Here is a 24,654-nt window from a genome sequence, read left to right on the forward strand (position 1 = left end):
GCCAAGGCACACATAATTATGGCTCAAGTGCTGACCAATGGGATTAGAATGGTTAGGTGGTTGGATATGACTGGTGCAGACATGATGGGCTGAAGGGTCTTTTTCTGTGCTGTAGATCCCTCAGACACCATTTTTCAAATTTCAGCTTCCAGCCTTCTTTAGTAAGTATAAACTCTGATCGAACGTTGTTGGCGACACTTCCAACCTCTGATCCACCCAAGTGCGTGGTTCTGGATCAGTGGTCCTGGGCCCTAGTGGTTTATGTTGAACTGCTTCGGTTGCATTATGCTAAAGCAGAGCCAGTCCTTCAGGTCTGCTGAATTGAGTTAGGTCCCAGTCCATTTCCAATGCAGGGAAAAGCAAGTGCCTTTTCAGTGTCATGGAACAAATGGCCTTACTCACTGTAGGCTCCGCCTTCAAATTCTCCAGTCATGTAAAACCAAGAACAGCAGATGCTGCAGATCTGAAACAGAAACAGAAATTGCTGGAGAAACTCAGCAAGTCTGGCAGCTTTCAATGAGAGAGAGAAACAGAGTCAGTATTTCGGGTTCAGTGACTCTCTATCAGTCCTTCCTGCAGGGCTGGGTGGGTGCGGAATCACTGGACACCATGGCTTTAAGGAGAGGGTAATCCCACTCCAGTCACACTCACCCCCAGTGCCCTCGGCAGCTAGTGCCAGGAGCAGCAGCACGACCCGTGGTTTCTGACCCTGCCTTTATTTGATGTGAATCCTGTAGCTCCTTAGGATGGCACGGTGGCTCAGCGGTTAGCACTGCCTCCTCCTGGGACCCAGGTTCGATTCCACCCTCGGGTGACAGGCTGTGTGGCGTATGCACAATTCTCCCCATGTCTGTCTGGGTTTCCTCCTGGTGCTCTGGTTTCCTCCCACAGTCCAAAGATGTGCAGGTTGGGGTGGATTGGCCGTGCTAAATTGCCCTTAGTGTCCAGAGATGTGCAGGCTAGGTGGGTTAGCCATGGGAAATAGGGGATGAGTCTGGATGGGATGCTGTTCAGAAGGTCAGTATGGGCTTGATTGGCTGAATGGCCTGCTTCCACACTGTGGGGACTCTACAAACCTTCCTCTCTCTTTACTTCCATCAGTGCTGCTCATTTTTTCTCTTTGGCAGCCCCTTTCTCAAACCTTGCCTGCCTATCAGATCAGCATTCTGGATCGCTCAATGTATTAGAAGTTAAAGAACAAAAGCAGGACTCCCTCAGTATGCGCAGCCTCTGATCCCAGCTCCTTGTTATATTCACAGTCTCCCTCAAACTGTGACTTTCTATATTTACCCCCCCGCTCCATCCCACTTCATCTTTCCCTGCAGGAATGTTTACAAGGATTACAGACAGCTGGAGCTGGCTTGTGAGACTCAGGAGGAGGTGGATAGTTGGAAAGCTTCATTCCTACGGGCTGGTGTTTACCCAGAGAGAGTCGGGGTATGTATCCTCATATATATATTATACACACGTATATATATGTGTATATCAATGTGCCTGTACATTCAGGTGATTGTGTATGTTTATCGCATGTGGACAGATAATGCATAAGTATCTCTATATAATGTTTTTCAATATTATATATCTATGTGTTTACAACTGCAATGGATTCTTCATAATTAAGCTTACAATTGGTGTGTAAAACTGTCTCAATGATCTTAACTTCGAAAATGTTTTTCCAAAGGCTTGAAAGACATCAAGATGGTATCTGTTTTTTTTTCTGAGCTGGAGGGTTGTATTTTCTCCATTCAGAGAACATCCAAAGTTTTTGAAGTGTGCTGCTAGTATTCATTCAAAAGGGGGAGAGAGAGAGAGGGAGAAAGAGAGAGAGAGAGCTCAGGGCAGAAAGAATTTCCAGTCTTGGCTGTGAGCTGGTGTAGTGGGTCTAAATGGCCAGGGAGTGGCAGCGCTGAGCATCCTGTGACCAGGCGCTGATGGTTTGGCCAGTGGGAGGGAAAATGGTCAATGAGTCATTCCTGAGTATTTATGTATATTTTATGCTGCTCCTCCTCCTCTTCCCTCACCCAAGGCCAGTCCTAGTTGCAGCAGGATTCCAATAACAATTTCAAGCGACTGATTTTTTTTTTGGCAAGCTATTTGACTGTGGGGGCATTATGGCTGAGTCACTGTCTAGCCACTGCTGCCTTCCAGCGGGATCCTTTACTGGTTTATCCTTGAGTTCATGGTGGTATGGGAGGAAAGGAACTATACGGAGCTGTGATAGAATTCCTTTGTTGACACTTTGCCTTAACTCGGCACAGACTTGGGACCTCACTGCGAAACACTTACAACTCAAAGCTTGGAGCAATTAATCCTAAATGAGTGTGTTGGCCATAGCTCTCTCACCCCCATGTGTTCCAAGTTCCCATCGGTTCCAGTCGCCACAAATTCTTGACTGAAGCTCCACAGTGTAACGCTAAAGGAGTGCTGCACTGTCGAAGGTGCAGTCCATCAGATGAACCATTAAACTGAGACCCCTGTTCTGCCATGGTCAGTATGTCAATGCAACTTTAAAAGAGATGGCCAGACACTGATGTACCTTTGAAAGTACTAATTGTTTATAACAGCAATAAACGTCTATTGGATTCGAAACATAGAATAGAAAATAGAAGCAGGAGTAGGCCATTTGGCCCTTCAAGCCTGCGCCCCCATTCATTATGCTCATGGCTGACCATCCAACTTAGTTCCCCCATTCCTGCTTTCCCCCACATCCTTTCATCCCTTTAGCCCTAAGAACAATATCCAACTCCTTCTTGAAAACATTCAGTGGTTTGTCCTCAACCTCCTTCTGGGGCAGAGAATTCCACAGGCTCCCCACTCTCTGGGTGAAGACATTTCTCCTCGACTCAGTCCTAAATGACCAACCCGGTATCCTTAGACTGTGAACCCTGGTTCTGGGCTCCCCAGTCATCAGAAACATCCTTTCTGCACTTACCTTATGCCTAGTCCTGTTAGAATATTATCTTTCAGTGCCATGTTATCCATGGCCTGTCTATTATATTACAAGGGATAACATAAGCATTGCCAAATCAGGTAAAATACCATGCTGGGGCATTTCAGCCCACGCTGCCCTCTCAGTTGGTTGCAAAAGATCCCTTTCCATTACTTTGTACCAGAATCATGGGGTCACCCTGATATCCTGACCAATATTTATCCCTCAGCCCATACCAGTAAAAACAGATTAGCTCTTCATTGTCTTATGGGGGGCTTGCTGTGCACATTGCCAACAGTGATCAACACACTTCAGAAATGCTTCTTTGGCTGCAAGGAGCTTTGAAATGTCCTGATGTTGCAAGAGGCGCTACATGAATGCAAGATAGTCCTTCTCTTTAGTTGATGGAGGCCGTAACCTGAAAGGGGACATCTCAGGAGGGGAGCTGTAAGGTTAACATTTTCCAAGATCAAAAATCACAGGACACCAGGTTATAGTCCAGCAGGTTTATTTGAAGTCACAAGCTTTCAGAGCCTTGCTCCTTCATCAGGTGCTAGTACTGAAAGCTAGTGTTTTCAAATCAACCCATTGGACTCTAACCTGGTGTGGTGTGATTTTTGACCTTGTCCAACCCAGTCCAACACCGGCTCCTTCACACTGTAACATTTTCCAGGTCTTTTCTGATTTTACTTCAAAATTATGTCCTCCATTGAGTGGCCTGTATTTTTTTTCGGTGGATTGGAATGAGGGAGTGAGCCTAACAGAGCTCTTGACTCCATGAGCGATCTTTCCAAAATCCTCATACCTTGGGATCGCTGTCAAGGCGTCTGGAATGAAGGCAGGACTGCACTGGGCAGGGAAGTAATTTGGCTTCAGTCTCTGCCTAGGAATTCACATGCAAATATTTTTCAACCGTGAGCCCCATCACCCAGCCAAACCTCCCACCCCTTCCCGCAGTCTTCCCTCCCATTTTCTCATGTTAGATGATGTTGCTGATTGAAATCTGGCACCTCCTTGTCGAGTGTTTCAGGCTGGGTCTCCGGGCACAATAGGAAACAGGGTCATTCTTTCCATGAGAATCTGTTGCTTCCATCTGGTACACCACAGCCCCATCCACATCTCCGTTTCATTACAGCACAAAGACCAGCAGTAAACAACTATGAAAGGGCCCGACTTTCCAGTTATGTTAGTTTTTTAGAAAGAAAAATAAGCAGAGAGCACTCACACACACGGCTTAGATTAAATGAAAACAGAGAACATTGAAAATGCATTGGAGTTTTGTCAGCTTTTGACAGAAAAGGACAGGATGAGATGTAACTGGCCTCTTCTGATCAAAGGTTCCATCCAACATTTTAACTGATTTCTCTTACTTTGTCTCTCTACCTCCCTCTCTCTCTCTTCTTCCCTGTATATACCTCTCTATATCTCTCTTTCTCTCCCTATATATCAATCTCTCTCCCTATATATCAATCTCTCTCTTTTTCTTTCTCTCACTTTCCCTTTCTCTTTCTCTCTTTCCCTTTATATTTTACATATATATATATATATATATATATCACTCTACCTCTTTTTCTCTCTCTGTTTTTCTCTCCCTCACTTGCTTCCTTTTCCAATTCTAGTCTTCCTATCGGAAAGATGTTGTCAAACTTGAAAGGGTTCAGAAAGGATTTACAAGGATGTTGCCAAGGTTGGAGGATTTGAGCTATAGGGAGAGGCTGAACAGGCTGGGGCTGTTTTCCCTGGAGTGTTGGAGGCTGAGGGGTGACCTTATAGAGATTTACAAAATTATGAGGGGCATGGAGGGGATAAATAGGCAAAGTCTTTTCCCTGGGGTCAGGGAATCTAGAACTCGAGGGTATAAGGTTAAGGTGAGAGGGGAAAGATATAAAAGAGACCTACGGGGCAACTTTTTAACACAGAGCGTGGTACTTGTATGGAATAAGTGCCAGAGGAAGTGTTGGAGGCTGGTACAATTGCAACATTTAAGAGGCATTGGATGAGTCTATGAATAGGAAGGGTTTGGAGGGATATGGGCCGGGTGCTGACCCTTTCTCATCCTCTTTCCCCATCACTCTTCCTCTTTTTGTCTCTTTTTCTCTCCCTCACTTCCTCTTTTCATTTTCTCTGCCCTTTCTTTCTCTTTCTCCCTTTTCTCCAGTTCAATATATTTATTTCTTTTCAACTGTTGTGTCCCTTTTTTAAAAACTCTTGTTGTTTATCACTTTTTATCGCCGTATCTTCCACCTCTGTATCATTGCCTGTTGGATGGAGATGGTGGTGTGGTGGTAACGTTACAGGGCCTAGTCATTTGGAGGGTTAGGCTAATATGTTGGGGCCACAAGGTCAAATCCCATTATAGCAGCTGCTAGAATTAGAGTTAGTTCATAAATCTGGGATTGAAAGCTAGTCAGACTCAGATTGGTCAAGGTACTGTCCTGAGGAATGAGCTAGAGAATAACAGTTAGTCCTTTTTGTTAAGGTGTAGTAGGTACAATGTGTTCACATGCTTTTTGCAGACAGAACAAACTGCCTGGTTTAAATTTAAACATAGCTTGGCAGTTAATGGTCAATCATCATCAAACTGTACATTCTCTAGGGCAGTGCCTCAACCAATCAGAGTGCACTTTGTCACTACAGCACTCTTTGCTCACATAGTATAAAATGCGTTTCACCTTTACATTGGGTATTCTTGTAAATTGTCCTGATGAGCGCAAGACAAAATGCTTCAGCAAACATCTTCTTTGGAAGTACTCAAACACTGGATTTCTTTCCTTTCTGCACCCCGTCCGATAATTCCTAAGACTTCAAATAGCTGATGACGTTTCTGAGAGGGGCTGTTTTGGTGAAAGAGTGAGGGGGTTACACTGGTTAAAAACCCAAGATATTTCAGTGGCTTTGTCACTTTAACTTGCTGCTGCAATGTACTTCGTCAACCAGCAGCGTAGCAGCAGTGTATACCATCCACAAATTGCACCCCGGCTCCTCTGACAGCACTTTCCAAACCCTTGAGCTCTCCCACCTAGAACCGCAGCAGATACATGGGAGCACCACCCCCTACAAGTTCCACTCCAACCCATTCACCTTCCTGACTTGGAAACATAACGCTGTTCCTTCCTTCACTACTTGCTGGCTCAGAATCCTGGAACTTGCTCCCTGTCAGCACTGTGTGTGACCCTAACCCTAACCCTACTGCAGGAATACCACATGGATGGGGGCGGTTTAACATGCAGAGATTCATCACCCTCTTTGTCAGCAACATTCCAGCCAGTCATGCCCACTACCAGTGAACAAATTAAAATACAAATCCCCGATTGTGTCAAGAGTGATTACAGTTACCAATTTTAAAACGTGTAACCCAGGGAGAGCCCCAGGTCTGACCACAAACCACGCAACAATGACCAGATCCCAGGTTTCTCTTGCATTTATTGGTCTCATGCTGTGACCAAGAAGGGGATAATTATTCAGCGATTGTTGATTTCTGCTGAAATGTGCAGCCCTCTTGACACTAGGGGAGAATGGCATCATGTGTGACGGTGATGCTACCCATGGTCAAATAGTCTTGAGTAGAAACAGTCGCTTGTCACATTGGAAAGGAGGGGAGACAGTTGACGGTACAAAGTGTTACAGAATCTGAACAACAGAGCTCCCAGGGGAGTTCCTGCAGCCGTTGTGAAGAGTTTGCTCTGAATTTGATGTGGCAGTTGTGCTTTTTAAGCTTTGTCCTATTCGACGGGGTGGACTGTGATTTTTTTTTTCTCTCTGGTGCCTCTAACAATGCTGTGCTTTACCTTGCTTTTTTTTTTACTGCCCCAATTGCTAAAGTGCTAAGTCACTAATTCACTTAATGATTTTCTTTTCCCTCCTTATATCGGTTTAATTTGCATCACCTTTGACCCAGGATAAAGAAAATGTAAGTAGGTTCATCTCTCTCCAAAAACACTTCATTTCTCTGATATGGAACTAGAGTCTTCGTCTTTTCTTCCAGTTTCAGAGTCCCTTCTGGTTGGATTCCTTCTTTACTCCAGCATTTCAATCCCTGACTTTTGCATGTCTAAATTAAATTTGCATGATGTTGAACCATTTCTGTTCTTGTTTCGCATTGTTTTTGGCACTTGTTTAGTATTTGACTGTGAAGCCAGTGATTCCCAGCCTCTGCATGGCCAATACTTAGCGTGCAATCTGTTTAGCTGTGTTTTTGACTGTCTTGTCTATCATTGATATTGGCCAGTGTTGTCCAATAGAAGTTCCTGGCTAGTCACAGGATGGCAATATTAACCACCAATTTTAGTTGAAATTAAATGATGATGCAGGGACACGTGTTTATTGACTCCGCAAACTTTGACTGTTGTCAAGTGACCCAGGAAGCAGACAGGACAATCATAAAGCCATCTCTTGATTTTTCGACTTGCTATGAAGCGCACAAGGAGGTTAAAGATCCTCAATCGTGCAAACATGGCACCTGAGGTCACATGTCAGTTTGTGGTGCTGATCACTCAGCTTTTACTTACGAATCAGAAATGGAGGCAGATCCATGTAGATCCCCCGACTAGTCACATCTGGCCGGTGGCTAATGTATTGGACAGCACTGGTATCGTGTATTCCGAGAATGGACCATCCTCTGTAGCAGTCACTGTGAAATGACTGTACCCCGGGAATGGACCATCCTCTGTAGCAGTCGCTGTGAAATGACTGTACCCCGGGAATGGACCATCCTCTGTAGCAGTCACTGTGAAATGACTGTACCCCGGGAATGGACCATCCTCTGTAGCAGTCACTGTGAAATGACTGTACCCCGGGAATGGACCATCCTCTGTAGCAGTCACTGTGAAATGACTGTACCCCGGGAATGGACCATCCTCTGTAGCAGTCACTGTGAAATGACTGTACCCCGGGAATGGACCATCCTCTGTAGCAGTCACTGTGAAATGACTGTACCCCGGGAATGGACCATCCTCTGTAGCAGTCGCTGTGAAATGACTGTACCCCGGGAATGGACCATCCTCTGTAGCAGTCGCTGTGAAATGACTGTACCCCGGGAATGGACCATCCTCTGTAGCAGTCGCTGTGAAATGACTGTACCCCGGGAATGGACCATCCTCTGTAGCAGTCGCTGTGAAATGACTGTACCCCGGGAATGGACCATCCTCTGTAGCAGTCACTGTGAAATGACTGTACCCCAGGAATGGACCATCCTCTGTAGCGGACACTGTGAAATGACTGTACCCCGGGAATGGACCATCCTCTGTAGCAGTCAGTGTGAAATGACTGTACCCTGGGAATGGACCATCCTCTGTAGCGGACACTGTGAAATGACTGTACCCCGGGAATGGACCATCCTCTGTAGCGGACACTGTGAAATTATTGCTTCCCACATTTTCCTGGATTTGGTGGCAGGGACAGGCAGCTTCCCGTTGCTTCCCGTCAAAGCTCATAGGTTGAGAAACCTCAATACCACTGTGGAATCTGGCAGCAAAATCCAGTGAATGGCTCCGTCCTCTTTGAGAAATGCTAGGGGATGACCAAAGACAAAGGCATGAATGGTTTCTGAAGTTCTGTTGGGCTGTTCGATGAGTGTCTGTTTCTCCCTGTTTATCTCTGAAGTGTGCTCTGGGGGAGTCACAGTCTGGGAGTCGGGACTGCACTGTTACCCGAGTTAGCACCTTCCCAGGTGTGGCCAAGGCATGGCCAACCTCCGGGATTGGCCTGGGGACTCCAACCAATTGAAGATAGATCTCCTGCTCACTGCTTCCGACATCTCCAGAAAATATTCATGGAAGGCACTTGTTTGATTTTGATGATTATTTATACAAATATGAAAGAAAAAGACAAAGTTGTGTCAAAGCCTTTTATCTTGCACTCATCATCAGCGTAATGGGGAGCAACATTCTTCTACCAATAAAAACAAAATACTGTGGATACTGGAAATCTAAAACAAACCCAGAGATTGCTGGAGAAGTTCAACAGGTGTGGCAGCATCTGAGGAGAGAGAAAGCGTTAACATTTCACGAATGGTGTAACTCTTCAGAAGCTGATTGGTTAAGCCAATAAGCTTTTGTTGAGTAGAGGCCAATCAGAGTCTACTTGCTGTCCAATCAAGTGGACTCTGACTGAATTGAAGCCAATCAGTGGTGTTTTGCCAGCCAATCAGCACATTCTCTTCAAGCATTGGTATTCTTGGGATTGGTCCTGATGAGTGCATGATGATACGCTTCCACAATCTTTGTTTCTTCGTTTTGGAAATAATCAACTTCTTTACCTTCAAACTACTGTTTATGAATGAATATCAGTTTTCGGTGATGGGCTGGGGATGTTGTGGTTGGGAAATACTGTTTGACGGACAGTGGCGAATCATCCAGTTGGGGTGATGAAGAGTCTACCCAGTTTTCCTATTGGCCAAGGGAATGTGATGATAGATGATCAATGCCAGGAACATGGTGCCAGACCAATTGGAGGTTGGAATGTTTATACCTTGATCCCTCAGCAATATGCCCAGCCTCAGAGAGATCCCAGAAAAGGCTGGCAATACTCACCAGTTCTGGTAGAGGAGGGAAACGGGATAGCATCTCAGATCAATGACCTGACGCCAGAAATAATGGTGACCTTTGGATGGAAGGTCACCAGTTTGGAACATTGATCCAATTTCTCTCCACAGGTGCTGCCAGACCTGGTGAGAATTTTCCAGCATTTTCTACCCTTGTATTGGACTCCAGCATCTAATTTGCCTTTGTAAAGATGAAGCCCTTCGACACTGGAACCTTCCCTAGGCTATTGGTGTCCCTCTGTGGTTTCCGTACATGTTGTTTGGTGAGAGAAACCTCCATGCTACATGTACTGTCAGAAAAAAAACTGGTTACTGATTTGGTGCCCAGGTTTGGAAGGATGGAGATTTTGTCATCAGAAGCCAGGGATTTGGCACAAGGCACGGTTAAGAACTAGGCAATATAGATTGACCTTACAAATGGAGGCTGGAAGTAAAATCAATGGGTACGATGGAAGAGTTGAGGCTGACCCCATTAACAAGAGCTGGATAACTATCTGGCTCTGGTTGTGGTTTATAAGAGTGGTGTTTAGAGGTCATCAAAGACAAAGATGAGATTTGGGATGGTGTGGCCATTTGGACCTATCCTGTTGTTCATTAAGGTTATGGCTGACCTCCTGCCTTTAGTCTGCTTTCCTGACCTGTTATCTCAGGAAGCAGTCAGTAGAGTAGGGGAGCGGAGATTGAACATGGGGCCATGCAAGACATCCTGTTTTGAGCATTAAGTTCTGTTTATTGAGAAGTTTCTCAGTGAGGGATTGTAAATATATTGAATCTACAATGAGATGCAGCAACTCCGTGACTGTGTTTTGATGGTCACTATGAACCTCTCTCGATTATGGAACGCATTTCCAAAATAGTCAATGTTGAGAAAAACATGATCTGTCCTCAGTAAGGATTGAGTTTATACTTTATTGAACTCCTGAGTAGGAGAATGTCTTGGAAGCTGCATTTTGAAAAATAAACAATTCTAATTGGAGTGGCACAGTGACTCAGTGGTTAGCACGGCTGCCTGTCAGCACCAGGGACCTACGTTTGATTCTACCCTCGGGTGACTGTCTGTGTAGAGTTTGCACATTCTCCCTGTGGCTGTGTGGGTTTCCTCCTGCAATCTAAAGATGGGCAGGTTAGGTGGATTGGCCATGGGAAATGCAGGGATTGAGTGGGGTCAGTGTGGGCCAAATAGCCTCTTCTACACTATAGGGGTTCTGTTCAGATGGTCAAACCATCTTATTCCTTATCTTTGTCTTTGATTACCTCTGCCTGAACAGCACCCTAATAAATCATAGCCATAATCAGATAATTACGCAACTCTTGTTAATGGAGTCAGCCTCAACTCTCTACCTGCTTTTTTCCTAATGATTCTTCTTCTTAGTCTCTGTTTGTAAGACAAACTTTATTCTCTGATTTTTTTAGAGATATTTTTATTGAAAATTTTACATGTTTTTACACGTTTACAAAAGAAAACTAAAAAAAACCCAAGTATAAACATTGATATACAATTAAATCTTAAATAAATAATAACCAAAATCTATTAAACAGAAAAAAAAAGAAATACCAAGAGAAAAACAAAACAAAACTCAACTATCTACTCATCTAACCTACAACTAACCAGAGTGTATGGTTAAATCTCTTACATTATTCAAGGGAAAAAAAACAACGGATAACACAGAAATTGAGTAGTGATATACATGCTCAGAATGTGTTAACATCAGATCATAACAAAACCCGTGTTCGTGCGGGATTCCTCTCCCAAGAGGCCCCGGACCAGCCAGGTTCACCCTCTCAGTTAAATAAAAGCCCTTGTTAGGATGACCGAGATATCTGTATTTGTGTAGTTCAAGAAGGGCTGCCATATCTTATGGAATAATTCATTTTTTTTTGGTGCACCATATTTGTAAGGAAGTCGGGGGGATATATTCCATAATTAATCTGTGCCAGTTCCAAAATTCCATGTGGGTCCTCAGCCACCCAGTTTACCAAAATATTTTTCCTTGCACAGAAAGAGAGAATGGAAAATAATCTCTTCCCTGTCATAATTTCAAGTGTTCTTTATCCAATAAATGTGTCTCCTATAGGAGAGCTATATCAACCTTTTCTTTCTTGAGGTTTGATAATATTTTCTTCCTTTTAATTGATGAATTACTCCCCATGACATTCCAGGTGCACCATTTAATCGACTGATTAACATAATCACTGGGCAAGTCCGAGACCGCTCGGGAGAAGAAACCCTATCCAAAACATCCCAAGCATAGAGCATATAAAATTCACAAAAATAAAAGCTCTTTAAAAAACTCAGATCAATATAATAAAAACTATTTCTAAATAAAAAAATATGAAACATATTTAAACGGAGATTTTCACCCTTGTTCCCAGGGGGCATCACTTCCTTTCAAAAACCCCATCATATCCTCTCCCAACCAGTGCCCCACCCTTGACCCAGGCACCTCACGATAGGATAAAGAAAATTCAAATATACTACTGAGCTAGAATTAACAATGAGTACCCCTACCTCCCCCCCCCCCCCCCCACCCCCACACCAACACCTGGATATATTTGGTAATGTTAATACTATATATGAACACATATAACTATAAAATTACAGTCTCAACAAATAATAATTAAATATAGTAATACAAAATAACAGGGGAAAACAACCCCGCTTCTAAAGACAGAGGTAAAATAGGATAAGGTAACCACCTCCCCCCCCACCTACATTAACTAGACCCCCTGGCCTATATATATATTTAAAAAAGGGGGAGAAGATCGCTAAGTGAAGAATAAATAAATAAACCCCTCTCCCCACCCCCGGAGATAATATGAAGCAGTAAGGTAATGAAAGGGAAAAAAAGGGAGTAAACCGGGGTGGGGGGAAGGCAATTAACTCTTATAATTTATCTAAGAGAGTCCAAATATTCTTTGGCCTTCTCCAGCGATCCGAAGTTATACACGGACCCTTCATGGCTGAAGCATAGCGTAGCTGGGTAGCGCAAGGAGTATTGAATGTTTAAATCCCTTAAACGCTTCTTCGCTTCGTCAAACGCCTTCCTCTTTCAGACCAAAGCTGGGGAAATGTCCTGGAATTATATAATCTTGGATCCTTTATAAATCATGGCTTGGGGATCTTTCCCAAGATTTCTGGAAGCTTCCAAGAGCATCTGCCTCTCCTTGTAGCTCTGCAGCTGGAACAGGACCGGGCGGGGATGCTGGTTCGAGCCGGGCCCGCGTATTGCGACCCGGTAGGCCCATTCCACCCTTACCTGCCCTGATCCAGCCTCCAGATTTAACAGCAGTAGAAGCCACTGCTCAAGAAACGCTGTAAGCTGGCCTTCTCCTTCCCGTTCGAGAAGGCCCAGTAAACGAATATTTTTTTGACGACCTCGATTCTCGATGTCTCGGTCGTGTTTTTGTAGCGCGGCCAAGAGTGAGTCCCATCGGCTCCGGGACTCTTCGATGAAGGTGTCGATCTTCGCGTCAAGTTTGGAGATTATTTCCATGAGGCTCGCCACCGTAGGTAAGTCCCCAGGGGCGGCTGCGGATTGGGGAGGGTGGGGGAGGGGCTCCTGCCTGTTGAGAACTGCGGGCTCCTTTCTCCTAGTCATTTTTACAGGAGACTAGACTGTTTAAATTTAGTACTGAGCAACTAATTACATTAAGTAAAAACTATTTAAAATGATTTGGTAAGTGTGGTAGAGGCGGGTGGCCCACTTTGCCCAAGTCTTGGGAGGAGCACTATAGACTCAGACTTGCTGAGTCGCCGCCATCTTGGATCTCTATTCTCTGATTTTTAATTGTGTCTTTTGTCAAACAGCTGGCTTCTATTGATAAGCTGTCTATCCTTCAAGGCATCAAATGAGTTACCATTTTTTGAGTGTATGTGCAGCACGAAGGTTATTTCAACCAACAACATCTATGGGAACCATTGAAGGACACCGGAAGCCTAGAGAAGGCCCCAGTGCTGAAGGGTGCCCTCTATCGTTTGGTGAGGAGAAAGTGGCCTCCCTTTAGATTGAGACTCATTTTCAAACTCTGGGGAGTGAGCTCTGCGTTTTGATGTTTCTGTTTCCAGTCTGCTGCTGCATTGTTGCTGCATTAGCGCAGCTATCTGGTGTACATCGGCAGAAAGCATTTCGATAACAGAAACACCGTTCCACGTTTTCCAGCCATTTGGAGTGGTGCTGGAGGTGGGGAAATGGTTGGGCTAAAGGAGGTGAGTGTGTTACTGGAAAGAGTGTTAAGATTTTGCAATGGTGAGGGAACTCCAGGGAGGCTCTGTGAAAACGTGGAGGTGATCTCTCGACCGCTTGCTGAGAAGGCTTTTGGAGTTGCCAACTTTTGAAAATGTCTTGGGTAGACACCAAAGTGCCAAGATGCTTTTCGAATTCATTGTTGGTGCTGGGGTCTGATCTGGAGGAGTACATTTTCTAACTGTGGAGGTTGTGTTGTTTGAGTAGGCTGTCATCAAGAGAGTGCACGAGATGTCTTCTGCCCTTTGTGTAACCTTAGAGTGTCCCTGGAAAATTCTCCAGCAATGATCTGATTCCTTTTCCTTTCACAATGAGCAGCAAAGTGAGAATGAAGAAAACGGATCTGGGGACAACTTCATGCACTCAATGGACCCTCAGCTGGAGAGGCAAGTGGAAACCATCCGGAATCTGGTGGACTCGTACATGGGAATTGTGAACAAGACCATCCGTGACCTCATGCCCAAGACTATCATGCATCTTATGATTATTAATGTGAGTACAGAACTCGGCTTCCTCCATTTTCTTTCTGACTGCGTTCTGTTGGAGCGCAACCGCCTCCTCCTCCCCCCGCCCCCCCGGCCTCTTGGCTGGTCCTTCACTGAGGGGGGGACTTTCTGACCCAATCACACACTATCTCCACTTCCAGTCCATTCACGATCCATCAATTAGCTGCTGGGCTGAGGGTGGTCAATGTTTCCCACTGTGACCGCCAACTCCCTTCCCTCCAAACCCCCCTCCCCAGGATAAAGCCAGTCTTGGGTCACAGCTGGAACTGGGTCAGTCCGTCCGGAAGTTGAGCCAACAGCTGGAGGAGCTGGTCTTTTTCTCTGGCTGTACCCCTGTTGTGAGAAAGCCCACCTTGATTTCTGAAGTGGGCAGAGGCACCACATTATCTAGATTTCTTGAATTCCTGCCTTTACAGTGAGATAGATCCTGCACACTTCAGGCCTTCAGGCCTTATTGATTTCAGCAGGAGTGGCTGCTTTGGTCTGGGGTGGGAGGGGGTGACCTATTGCTCACATGGGAGGCCCTGGTCTCAGGCTTGGACCCATCCCTGGGCTTCAACTGGCCTCAGGTCTAGAGTGACTCAGTGGCTCAGTGGTTAGCGTTGCTGCCTCACAGTGCCAGGGACCTGGGTTTGATTCCACCCTCAGGCGGCTGTCTGTATGGCGTTTGCATGTTCTCCCCGTGTCAGCGTGGGTCCCCTCCGGGTGCTCCAGTTTCCCCCCACAATATAACTTTCATAACTAGTGGAGTCAAGCCCCATTTTGTATTCCAGAGGGATGTGCCCTGACATTATTTATGGAAGGGATCCATTGGGACTAATGGCAATCCTTTTCTCTTCATTTCTTCACCACAGACAAAAGATTTCATCCAGTCCGAGCTTCTGGCCCAACTATACTCATGCGCAGACCAGAACATCCTGATGGAAGAGTCCCCTGAGCAAGCCCAGCGCCGTGATGAAATGCTGAGAATGTACCATGCCCTGAAAGAGGCCTTAAATATCATCGGTGACATCAACACCACAACCAGCAGCACCCCTCTCCCACCTCCTGTAGACGACTCCTGGCTCGGAGTCAGGGATATCCCATCTGGACGAAGGTTTGTGGTCTGGAACTCCCACACCTTGTATACATGTGAGTGGCTCAGTGGTTAGCACTGCTGCCTCGTGGTGCCAGGGACCCGGGTTTGATTCTATCCTTGAGTGATTGTCTGTGTGGAGTTTGCACGTTCTCCCCTTGTCTGCGTGGGTTTCCTTCCACAGTCCAAAGGTTAGGTGGATTAACCATGGGAAATGCAGGGTCTACAGGGATAGGTTGGGAGTCTGGGTGGGATGCTCTTTGGAAGGTCAGTGAAGACTTGATGGACCTAATTGCCTGTGATATGACCTACTCTCAAGTCATTGGGAAATGGAGACCACGTGCTAGGCTGGTTTTATACCCTAACTGGATGTACTTTCCCTTGAAGAATCCTGCTCATCTGAACTTAAATAGGCCATTCATCAGGTTCACTTTCCCACCAATACACCTATCCCTTGTGTGCCTGGGGGAATCAAAAATCTGTTAATTTTAGTTTTGAATGTAGTCAATGATCCAGAATCCTCCAGGGCAGACAACTTCAAAAGTACACAACCCTCTGAGTGAAGACATTTCTCTGCTCCTCAGTCGTAAATGATCACCCCCTTGTCTTCAGTCAGTGCCTGTATGGTGTAGAGTTTGTAGCCCAGGGGAAATGACACCTTCGTGACTACCTTGTGAAGCTCCTTCAGAATCTGGTGGGTTTCATTGAGATCGCCTCTTATCCTCCAAAATGTCAGAGAATATCGACCCAGTTTACTTCATCAAACAACCCTTTCATTCTTGGAGCCAATCTGATGGATCTTCATTGACAATGCTGCAGTATCTTCCCTTATATATTGTGACCAACTCAGCACACAGTAGTCCTGCCAGGGTCAGCCCATAGCCCCTATCCATTACTTTTGTACTCCAATCCCTGGGAAATAAGGGCTGAGATACCCTCTGCCTTCCAAATTGCCTGTTCCTCCTCACACCAACTTTGTGTGTTCTTTTTGTTCCATCATATTTCTTTAAACATCAACATCTAAGAACTTACTGCTGGGTTTTCTATCACTGTAAAACCAAGGTGGGGAGGGAGAGAGGGAGGTGTCAGTCAGATCAGTTGACTGGATGGCTGGCTTGCAATGCTGAGTGATACCAACAATGTGGGTTCAATTCCCTTACCGGCTGAAGTTACCATGAAGGACTCTCCTTCTCAATGTCTCCCCTCACCTGAGGCATGGTGACCCTCAGGTTTAGTCACCACTAGTTCACTCTCTCTAATGAGTGACTTTCTGGCATTAGAGCGAATTCACCTTTCAGCTTACTGTCAAAGTGAATAACACCATGTGTCACCTTGTTGCCTAGTTAGTTAACCCATGCATATCACTTTGTAGACTCCTCACAGCTTACATTGCCATCTAACTTTGTATTATCAGCAAACTAGAATCCCTTCAGCTGTGTTCCTTCATCTAAGACCTTAATATAGATGGTGAATAGTAGGGATCCCAGCACTAATCTCTGTGGTGTTTCATTAATTGGAGCCTGCCAATTTGAAAGTGTCTCATTTATCCTTATTCTCTGCTTCCAGCCTGCCAACCAATCCTCTCTCCATGCTAATGTATTACCTTCAGATTTACATGCCCTTACCTTCTCACTCAGCATCTCTCTGCTCGGTGACTTCTTTCAGTATCAGTTTTGTGTCTCCCAATGTGAAATTCTCAATCTCGTGTTCAAAAGGCTTCACTCCCCCTTATATCGGGGAGGTGACGGCCAATGGTTTTATCACTGGACTGTTAATCCAGGGACCCAAGTAACACTCCGGGGAATACTGCCATGGTGGAATTTGTATTTAATAAAATGCTGGAATTATGAATCTAATGTTGACTGTGAATCCATTGTTAATTGCAAGGGGGGAGAAAAAGCCATTTGGCTTATCAATGGGCTTTAGGAAAGGAAATCTGCTGTCCTTACCTGGTCTGGCCTATATATGATTCTTAATTGCTTTTCTGGACAATAACTGCTGGCCGAGCCTGTCGCATCCTCATCTTAAGAATGAAAAAGTCTGTAACTTTCTCTGCCTGATAAGCTTCCAATTGCCACTCTGACTTCTGTACACATCCCCCACTCCTATCTCCTAACCACCAGAGTGTGCTGTCAACTGTCTAAACCTTACATTCTAGCCTTGTTTACCAAAGAGCAATCCACATTTACTACGGCCAATCCACCCAACCAGCACATCTTTGGACTGTGGGAGGAAACCCACGCAGACACGGGGAGAATGTGCAAACTCCACACAGTCAGTTGTCTAAGGCTGGAATTGAACCCAGGTCTCTGATGCTGTGGGGGCAGTAGTGCTAACCACTGAGCCACTGCACCACCCCTACATAAAGTAGTTGATGCTGGGACCATTACAAATCACAAGAAAAGAAGTAGGTTTATAAGGGGCCTGTATAGCTGTGTGACTTAGCTTCATCTGTACTGTGGTCTCCCGTGTTCCGTTGTTGGTTGGCTGTGATTTGTAAAGACTCAATCAAGTCCTTTGTTATTTTTTCTCTCCCAGATCTCCAACCTCAAGCCCTACCCCGCAGAGGAGAGCTCCAGCGGTTCCTCCAGTCAGACCTGTGTCCCGTGGTCCTGCTCCAGGGCCACCCCCGCCTGCTGGCCCCCCTCCTCAAGGACCCCCGGGTAGCGCCCCACCAATTCCCTCTCGCCCCGGCGCCTCTCCAGATCCTTTCGGGGCTCCACCTCAAGTCCCTTCCAGGCCTAACCGAGCTCCTCCTGGTGTCCCCAGGTAAGTCACCTTCGGATCGGGAATGAGTGATGTTCCAAGGGAAGGAAGGGGGAAGTTGTGTTGACCAAAAAGCCCACTTTAGGCAAAAACATCAGTCAGATGAATCCCCCTTTGTAATCAGTGGCCCGAACTTGCTTTATATTTCAAAAATATACTTTATTCATAAAAATAACTTTATATACATGCATAGGCACTAAAGCAGTTTGGTTCTGTACAGTAGCACAACAGAAGACAAACAAACATTGGCTTTTGACTCTATCCAACAATCAATCCCAAGGCATTTCACACTGATACAAGATTATATTTATATATATTTGAGACATCGGGAGGGTCAGATAACTCAGCGGACCACTGCTTAACTTCAGCAGAAACACCTAAGACAGTGGTCTTTCCTCTCAGTGGCCAGCATACTTAGGTGAGACCAGAATGAGTGGAGGTGAGGAGTTGCAATCAGCACTGCTCTTGTGCAGTCACTCAAACCATGTTCCTCTCTACGTCATTGTAATACAGTCTTTACTTCATTTCATCTTTAGTCAACAGTAACTCAACAACTCAATATTATTCAGCGTGGGCGAGTGAACAAACTGCTCTTTTTGTTTCTTCAGTCTTTTAGGAACTTACAGACACTCTTAGAGTTATTACGGCAAATCATCCAGTTGGCCAACGCACAGTCACTGACCCCATTCTTTTGTCAATCTAAAGAGTTGTCTTTTGGCATTCTTTAGGAGTTGGGAAAGGACTGGGCCAACACAAGGTAGTGCTCATTCCAACGTACTGAGCTCACCCAGAAAGACAAGGCTGTTTCTGACCCTCATCTGTAAATATCTGCCTTATGCCAATCCCACCCAAGTTACAATTGTAGCATTGAATTGTATCCCTTGAGTATATGAGTATGGGCTACTTTGATCCCACTTTTCCAATCAAGTATTGTACACATTCAGCTGGAATATTGAATGTGCATTGGTCAATATTGCTTTATACTGAATTCAATGCAAGGTGTGATCAGATCGGATGAGGAGCAGCCATGTTCCCACCAGTTGCATTCTTTTGGCTCTGCTAACCTTCTTGAAAGTTCCCTCCCAAGGTCAAAGCCAAGATGTTCAAGTTTAGCCTTCAAACGTTTGAAGCTGAACTCCCTTTAAGTATCCTGCAGCTGTGGTTTATTTAGAGTAAAGTTCCAGATATGTTTCCTCTAGCCAGTTGTATAATAAAAACCTGGCGACAAGATTTTAACTAAATTGGTGATTGAAGATGGTCCCCCACAGTGAGTGACTGAGAGATCAATGAAACGATGACAGAAATTCTACCAAATAGCTCAGAGCTGTCAAGCAGGGTACAAAGACGTGGCATCTAGTGAATTAGCATCGACTAGCCATGATATGGAGGTAGTGGTGTTGGACTGTGGTGGACAAAGTTAAAAATCACACAACACCAGGTTTATTTGGAAGCTCTAGCTTTCAGAGCACTGCTCCTTCATCAGGTAGCTGTAGAGCAGAATTATAAGACACAGAATGTATAGCAAAAGATTACAGTGTCATGCAACTGAAATGATATATTGAACAAACCTGGAATGCTGTTAAGTCTTTTAGAAAAGGTTGCAGGTTTCAGTTCATTAATATGTAAGTCCCAGAACTTCTCTTAAGTCGCATTCTTGAGATAACTTAAGGTCTTATTAAAAAAAAGGTGACAGCTCAGCTCAGACAATGTATTAAAGGTGTGAGGTTAGAGTCTGTCTGTATCCCAATCTTGAGTCAGACTGGTTCTGTTTCCAAAGTAGGAATTTATGAAATGTAACATGGATTGACTGCCTGCAGATAATATGCTTTTTGAGCAAAATAGAATTTGTCTCAAAATTGTGTTTGCGTTTATGTGTGCTTGGTAGAGAGTGTGTGTGTGTGTGAGTGTGATGGACTATAAGCCAATGAGAGGGGGTGTGCATGGATGTGAGTGTGGGGGGTGTATGATAGTGTGCATGGGAGAGGGTCTGCGCGAGTGTGTGTGTGTGCACGTGTGTGTGTGTGTCCGCCCATACCCTTGTGTGTGTAAGAGAGTGTATAGTGTAGTGGGGTCACCTGTAGTGTGACTTGAACCCAGGGTCCCGGTTGAGGCCATCCTCATCGGTACTGAACTCTAACCTCACACCTTTAATACATGTCACCTTTTTAAAATAAAACCTCAAGTTATCTTGAGAATGTGACTTAAGAGAAGTTCTGGGATTTACATATTAATGAACTGAAACCTGCAACCCATTCTGAAAGATGAAAGACTGAACAGCAATCTACGTTTGTAATCTTTTGCTATAAATTCTGTGTCTTATGATCCTGCTCCACAGCTACTTGATGAAGGAGCAGCGCTATGAAAGCTAGTGCTTCCAAATAAACCTGTTGGACTATAACCTGGTGTTGTGTGATTCTTAACTTTGACTAGCCATGGGTGAGGGCCTCACTATTCCGATCAACAACATGCAACGCACCAAGTGCTTGTCTCTAGTTGATTAGATAGAATGGTGGGTTCTATTGTGATGCTGATTTCCACCACCTCCCAATGTTTTTTCCTGCTTTCAGTGTCTGGCTTCCTGGCCAATATTTAGCCCCTGACTAAAATTATCTAATTAATTATGTCTTTTATGATTATGGGAGCTCACTGTGTGCAAATTGATTGTGAGATTTACCCCATTATAATACTGGCTACATTCCAAAAGTACAAGTCGTTGGTAAAGCCACATTGAGGCACCCTGGATAGATGAAAGGTGCTATATAAATGCAACTGTTTTGTGTATCCTCCACATGGTTAGATGTCTCACTAAATTCATAACATAAAACATTTATAATGTGTCTCCATCATTGTCAGAAAAGGGGGGATTGGTGAATACGATTGAAAATGTAATCCCTTTGTCTCCAGCCGTCCTATGTATTTTCACCATTTTTGGCAGTAACGTTACTGGGCTGGTCATCTGGGGGCCCAGTTTAATGCTAAGGACTTGTGGTAGTTGATGGAATTTCAGCTCAGTTCATTGAATCTGGAAATAAAAGCTAGTCACAGAAATGTTCACCATAAAAGTATTGACTGGCTGGTTTGCTCATGTCTGTCACACCTCACTGCAGTATTTGCTGGAAGTCAAGCCCCCTTATTCCCTGAGACACCACAAAAGATTAAGATTTTAATTGAAATTCCCTGATTTATTTTTAGACCCAGGTTGACAGAAAGCATGGACCAAGTTTCTCTACATGACAAGAACTGCTATTATTTACACAAAATAACTGCACTGAGGCCAGTATCCTGTCACCAAGTCCCCCTTTATTTACATGTGCACAGTACACTGGCTGTGACCAGCCAACTCAGAGTCAGTCCCTGACGTCCGGAGACTCTTGAGTCCCCCATTTTTTTCATTTTTCTTTAACCCCAGTCCCTGAACTGAGGGGATTCTGAACCTCCTTTTTTTCCCCTGTGTGTTTTTCTAAATTTTATTAAACAATACAGTTTACAAAACAGTTAACACTAACAGCTGTATACAGAGAAACAGCAATTTTACAAGGGAAAGGAGTGGCAAAGCCAGGCCCCACACCCCACCGTTCAATTTTCAAGGAAATGAGGACAAACCTCAAATCAGTTTCAATCATCACAAAACAGTAATAATAACAAGTACATATAAGACAGTCCAATTACATTTTTAAAAAGTGCATAAAATACAGACCCCCAGCAACCCAGCAAGTCACCCGTCCTTCCCACCCTCCGGCCACTCTGGGGCAGCTCGCCCCTATTCCCCTTCCGGCTCTCAGTCTGTCCTGACACACCTTCCAACCAACTCTAGGACAGCCCACCTTGCTTCCCCAACCCCAACCTCCTATTTTTTTTTTCTTCTTTTTTAAAATGTCGGATCAGGCGATTCGTTCCAACAAGTCCACACTGAACCTATGAAGGGCATCGCACAAATTCATCCCTCTACCCTGTAACTCCGTATTTAACCTCCTATTTATATCTGTCAGCCAGGGCTCCTTGATTGGCCCAGCTTAACGATCCCAATCAAGGATCTCACAGTCAGTGAGATCCACCTGGTTCCAATTGCTACATTACAAATAAATAGATTCTAGTTACAGGTAAGCAACTGTGAACTGTCAACATATAACTCTACTTGTTAAAACTTTAAACCTCTCATAAAACCCTCCCTACAGGCACTTACACAGACAGACAGAGTCAGGCATCAGTGTTTTGGGTGGAGTGAAAGACTGGAAGGAAAATAAATTCTTTTTGTACAGGGTTTGCTGAGATGATGATTTCACTTGCCAGGACCTGCTGCTTCCCAAACTCTTAACTCCATGTATTTTTCACTCCCTTGCAAGAGGCACAGAGCAACTGGTTCAGAAGTTATAAAGTCTCTGACTTCTTGGTTAAAAGCAAGCTTGCAGGAACTGGTGAGGGAAAATAAAGTGGCTTTAGATTTTTTTTAACTGTCGAGAGACACACAGCGCACCATTGTTCCTTCCAGTGGTCCAAAGACTTCTGGATATATTATTCAACCCACAAGCTGATCAGTTGCCCAGGAGCCAATCGTATGGTTGTTGGCAGGCAGATGGCCTTTGTCATTGACAACTCCACAGCCCAATCAGCTACTTATTTCCCGCCGAATCTCCCTTTGTACACGCCTTATGGTGCCATATCTTTAAACACCTTCCCTATCAGTGAGACAAAACAGCAGTGTAAACACCACTTACATAAGGTTCAGTCACTTGCTTTATGAAGCATAGCAATCTCTTCCCTGGTGCTTTATTTAAAAAATACAGTTCTCCCATTTCAATCCACAGTCAAAGATACAGGGGCGGCATGGTGGCTCAGTGGTTAGCACTGCTGCCTCACAGCGCCAGGATCCCAGGTTCAATTCCCACCTCAGGAGACCGACTGTGTGGAGTTTGCACATTTTCCCCGTGTCTGCATGGGTTTCCTCTGGGTGCTCCGGTTTCCTCCCACAGTCCAAACAATGTGCAGGTTCGGTGAATTGGCTATGCCACTGTTAGGTTAGTGTTAGGTGAAGGGGTAAATGTAGAGGAATGGGGAAGGGTGGGTTGCTCTTCGGAGGGTCGGTGTGGACTTGCTGGGCCGAAGGGTCTGTTTCCACACTGTAACTAATCTAAATCTAAAAAATAAGGCCTTTGTCTGCCTTCCTTCCTCACCCAGACTGGCCTCAATGTGACTCCAGCCCCACACAGCAATGTGGATGACACTGAAACGGTTTAGCAAGCCACTCAGTTCAAAGACGATTAAGGATAGCCAGTAAATGCTGGCCCTGTTAGCGATACCCACATGTCATGGAAGATGAACACCAGAAAACCATTAGAAATAGGAGTAGACAATTTGGCCCCTCAACCCTGATCTGCCATTCTGTAGGATCATGGCTGATCCGATATTTGTCATATATACCATCCTGCCCTTTCCCTTTCAACACCTTTGAATCCCCTACTAATCAAACATCTATCTGAGCCTTAAATATACACAAGAATACTGCCCCATGGCTGTCTGAGGCAAGGAGTTCCAAACACTCTCAACCCTCAAAGAGGAGAAATTCCTCCTCATCTCAGTCTTGAATCCATGCCTCTTAATTCTGAGACAATGCTCTTTGGTCCTAGTAAAAGAAGTATCTCATCATTTGCTGTCTGTTTCATTTGGAATCTCCTTTTTTATAATGCTACATTGTTGCTGAAATACTCTGACATAACATGGCTGCCACTACCAAAGCGTCGCACCTTCTCCACCTCGATTAGCAGGAGATGGTTCAACAGGAGGGGGAGAACATTCCGGTCTCGGTGGGGGAGAGGGGCGGTATGGGGGTGGAGGAAGTGAGATCAGGAGAGCAGCAATTGCGCTCCCAAAGACCAGTGGCAAAGTGAGGCTGTTATCACAGAGCTACAGAATTATAATAGAGCTTATAGAGCCATACAACAAGGAAACAGACCCTTCGGCACAACTCATCCATGCCCACCAGGTTTCCTAAACTGAATCAGTCCTATTTGCCTGTGTTTAGACTATATCTCTCTAAACCTTTCCTATCCACGTACCTGTCATAGACTCATAGAATCATAGAGATGTACAGCATGGAAATAGATCCTTCGGTCCAACCCGTCCATGCTGGCCAGATATCTCAACCCAATCTAGTCCCACCTGCCAGCACCCAGCCCATATCCCTCCAAACCCTTCCTATTCATACACCCATCCAAATGCCTCTTAAGTGTTGCAATTGTACCAGCCTCCACCACTTCCTCTGGCAGCTCATTCCATACACGTACCACCCTCTGCGTGAAAACGTTGCTCCTTAGGTCTCTTTTATATCTTTCCCCTCTCACGCTATACCTAAGCCCTCTAGTTCTGGGCTCCCCGACCCCAGGGAAAAGACTTTGCCTATTTATCCTATCCATGCCCCTCATAATTTTGTAAACCTCTATAAGGTTACCCCTCAGTCTCCGACGCTCCAGGGAAAACAGCTCCAGCCTGTTCAGTCTCTCCCTGCAGCTCATATCCTCCAACCCTGGCAACATCCTTTTAAATCTTTTCTGAACCCTTTCAAGTTTCACAACATCTTTCCGATAGGAAGGTGACCA

The 24,654-nt window shown here is 45.0% G+C and overlaps 1 protein-coding gene across 11 annotated transcripts in view; it reads left to right on the top strand.

Moving 5' to 3' along the window:
- The window catches only part of LOC122564941 (dynamin-1), a 243,150-nt gene that overhangs the window by 192,529 nt on the left and 25,967 nt on the right, over nt 1–24,654 (top strand). For 9 of the 11 annotated variants that reach the window (XM_043720440.1, XM_043720447.1, XM_043720444.1 and 6 more), the window contains 5 exons: nt 1,326–1,437; nt 6,828–6,839; nt 14,033–14,206; nt 15,075–15,316; nt 17,834–18,064. In XM_043720440.1, coding sequence (XP_043576375.1) covers nt 1,326–1,437; nt 6,828–6,839; nt 14,033–14,206; nt 15,075–15,316; nt 17,834–18,064 — 771 coding nt within the window. The remainder of the gene's footprint in view (nt 1–1,325; nt 1,438–6,827; nt 6,840–14,032; nt 14,207–15,074; nt 15,317–17,833; nt 18,065–24,654) is intronic. The other 2 variants (XM_043720449.1, XM_043720450.1) reach the window with 1 other exon arrangement.

The sequence above is a fragment of the Chiloscyllium plagiosum genome, chromosome 30 (genome assembly GCF_004010195.1).
Source record: "Chiloscyllium plagiosum isolate BGI_BamShark_2017 chromosome 30, ASM401019v2, whole genome shotgun sequence".
NCBI classification, from domain to species: domain Eukaryota; kingdom Metazoa; phylum Chordata; class Chondrichthyes; order Orectolobiformes; family Hemiscylliidae; genus Chiloscyllium; species Chiloscyllium plagiosum.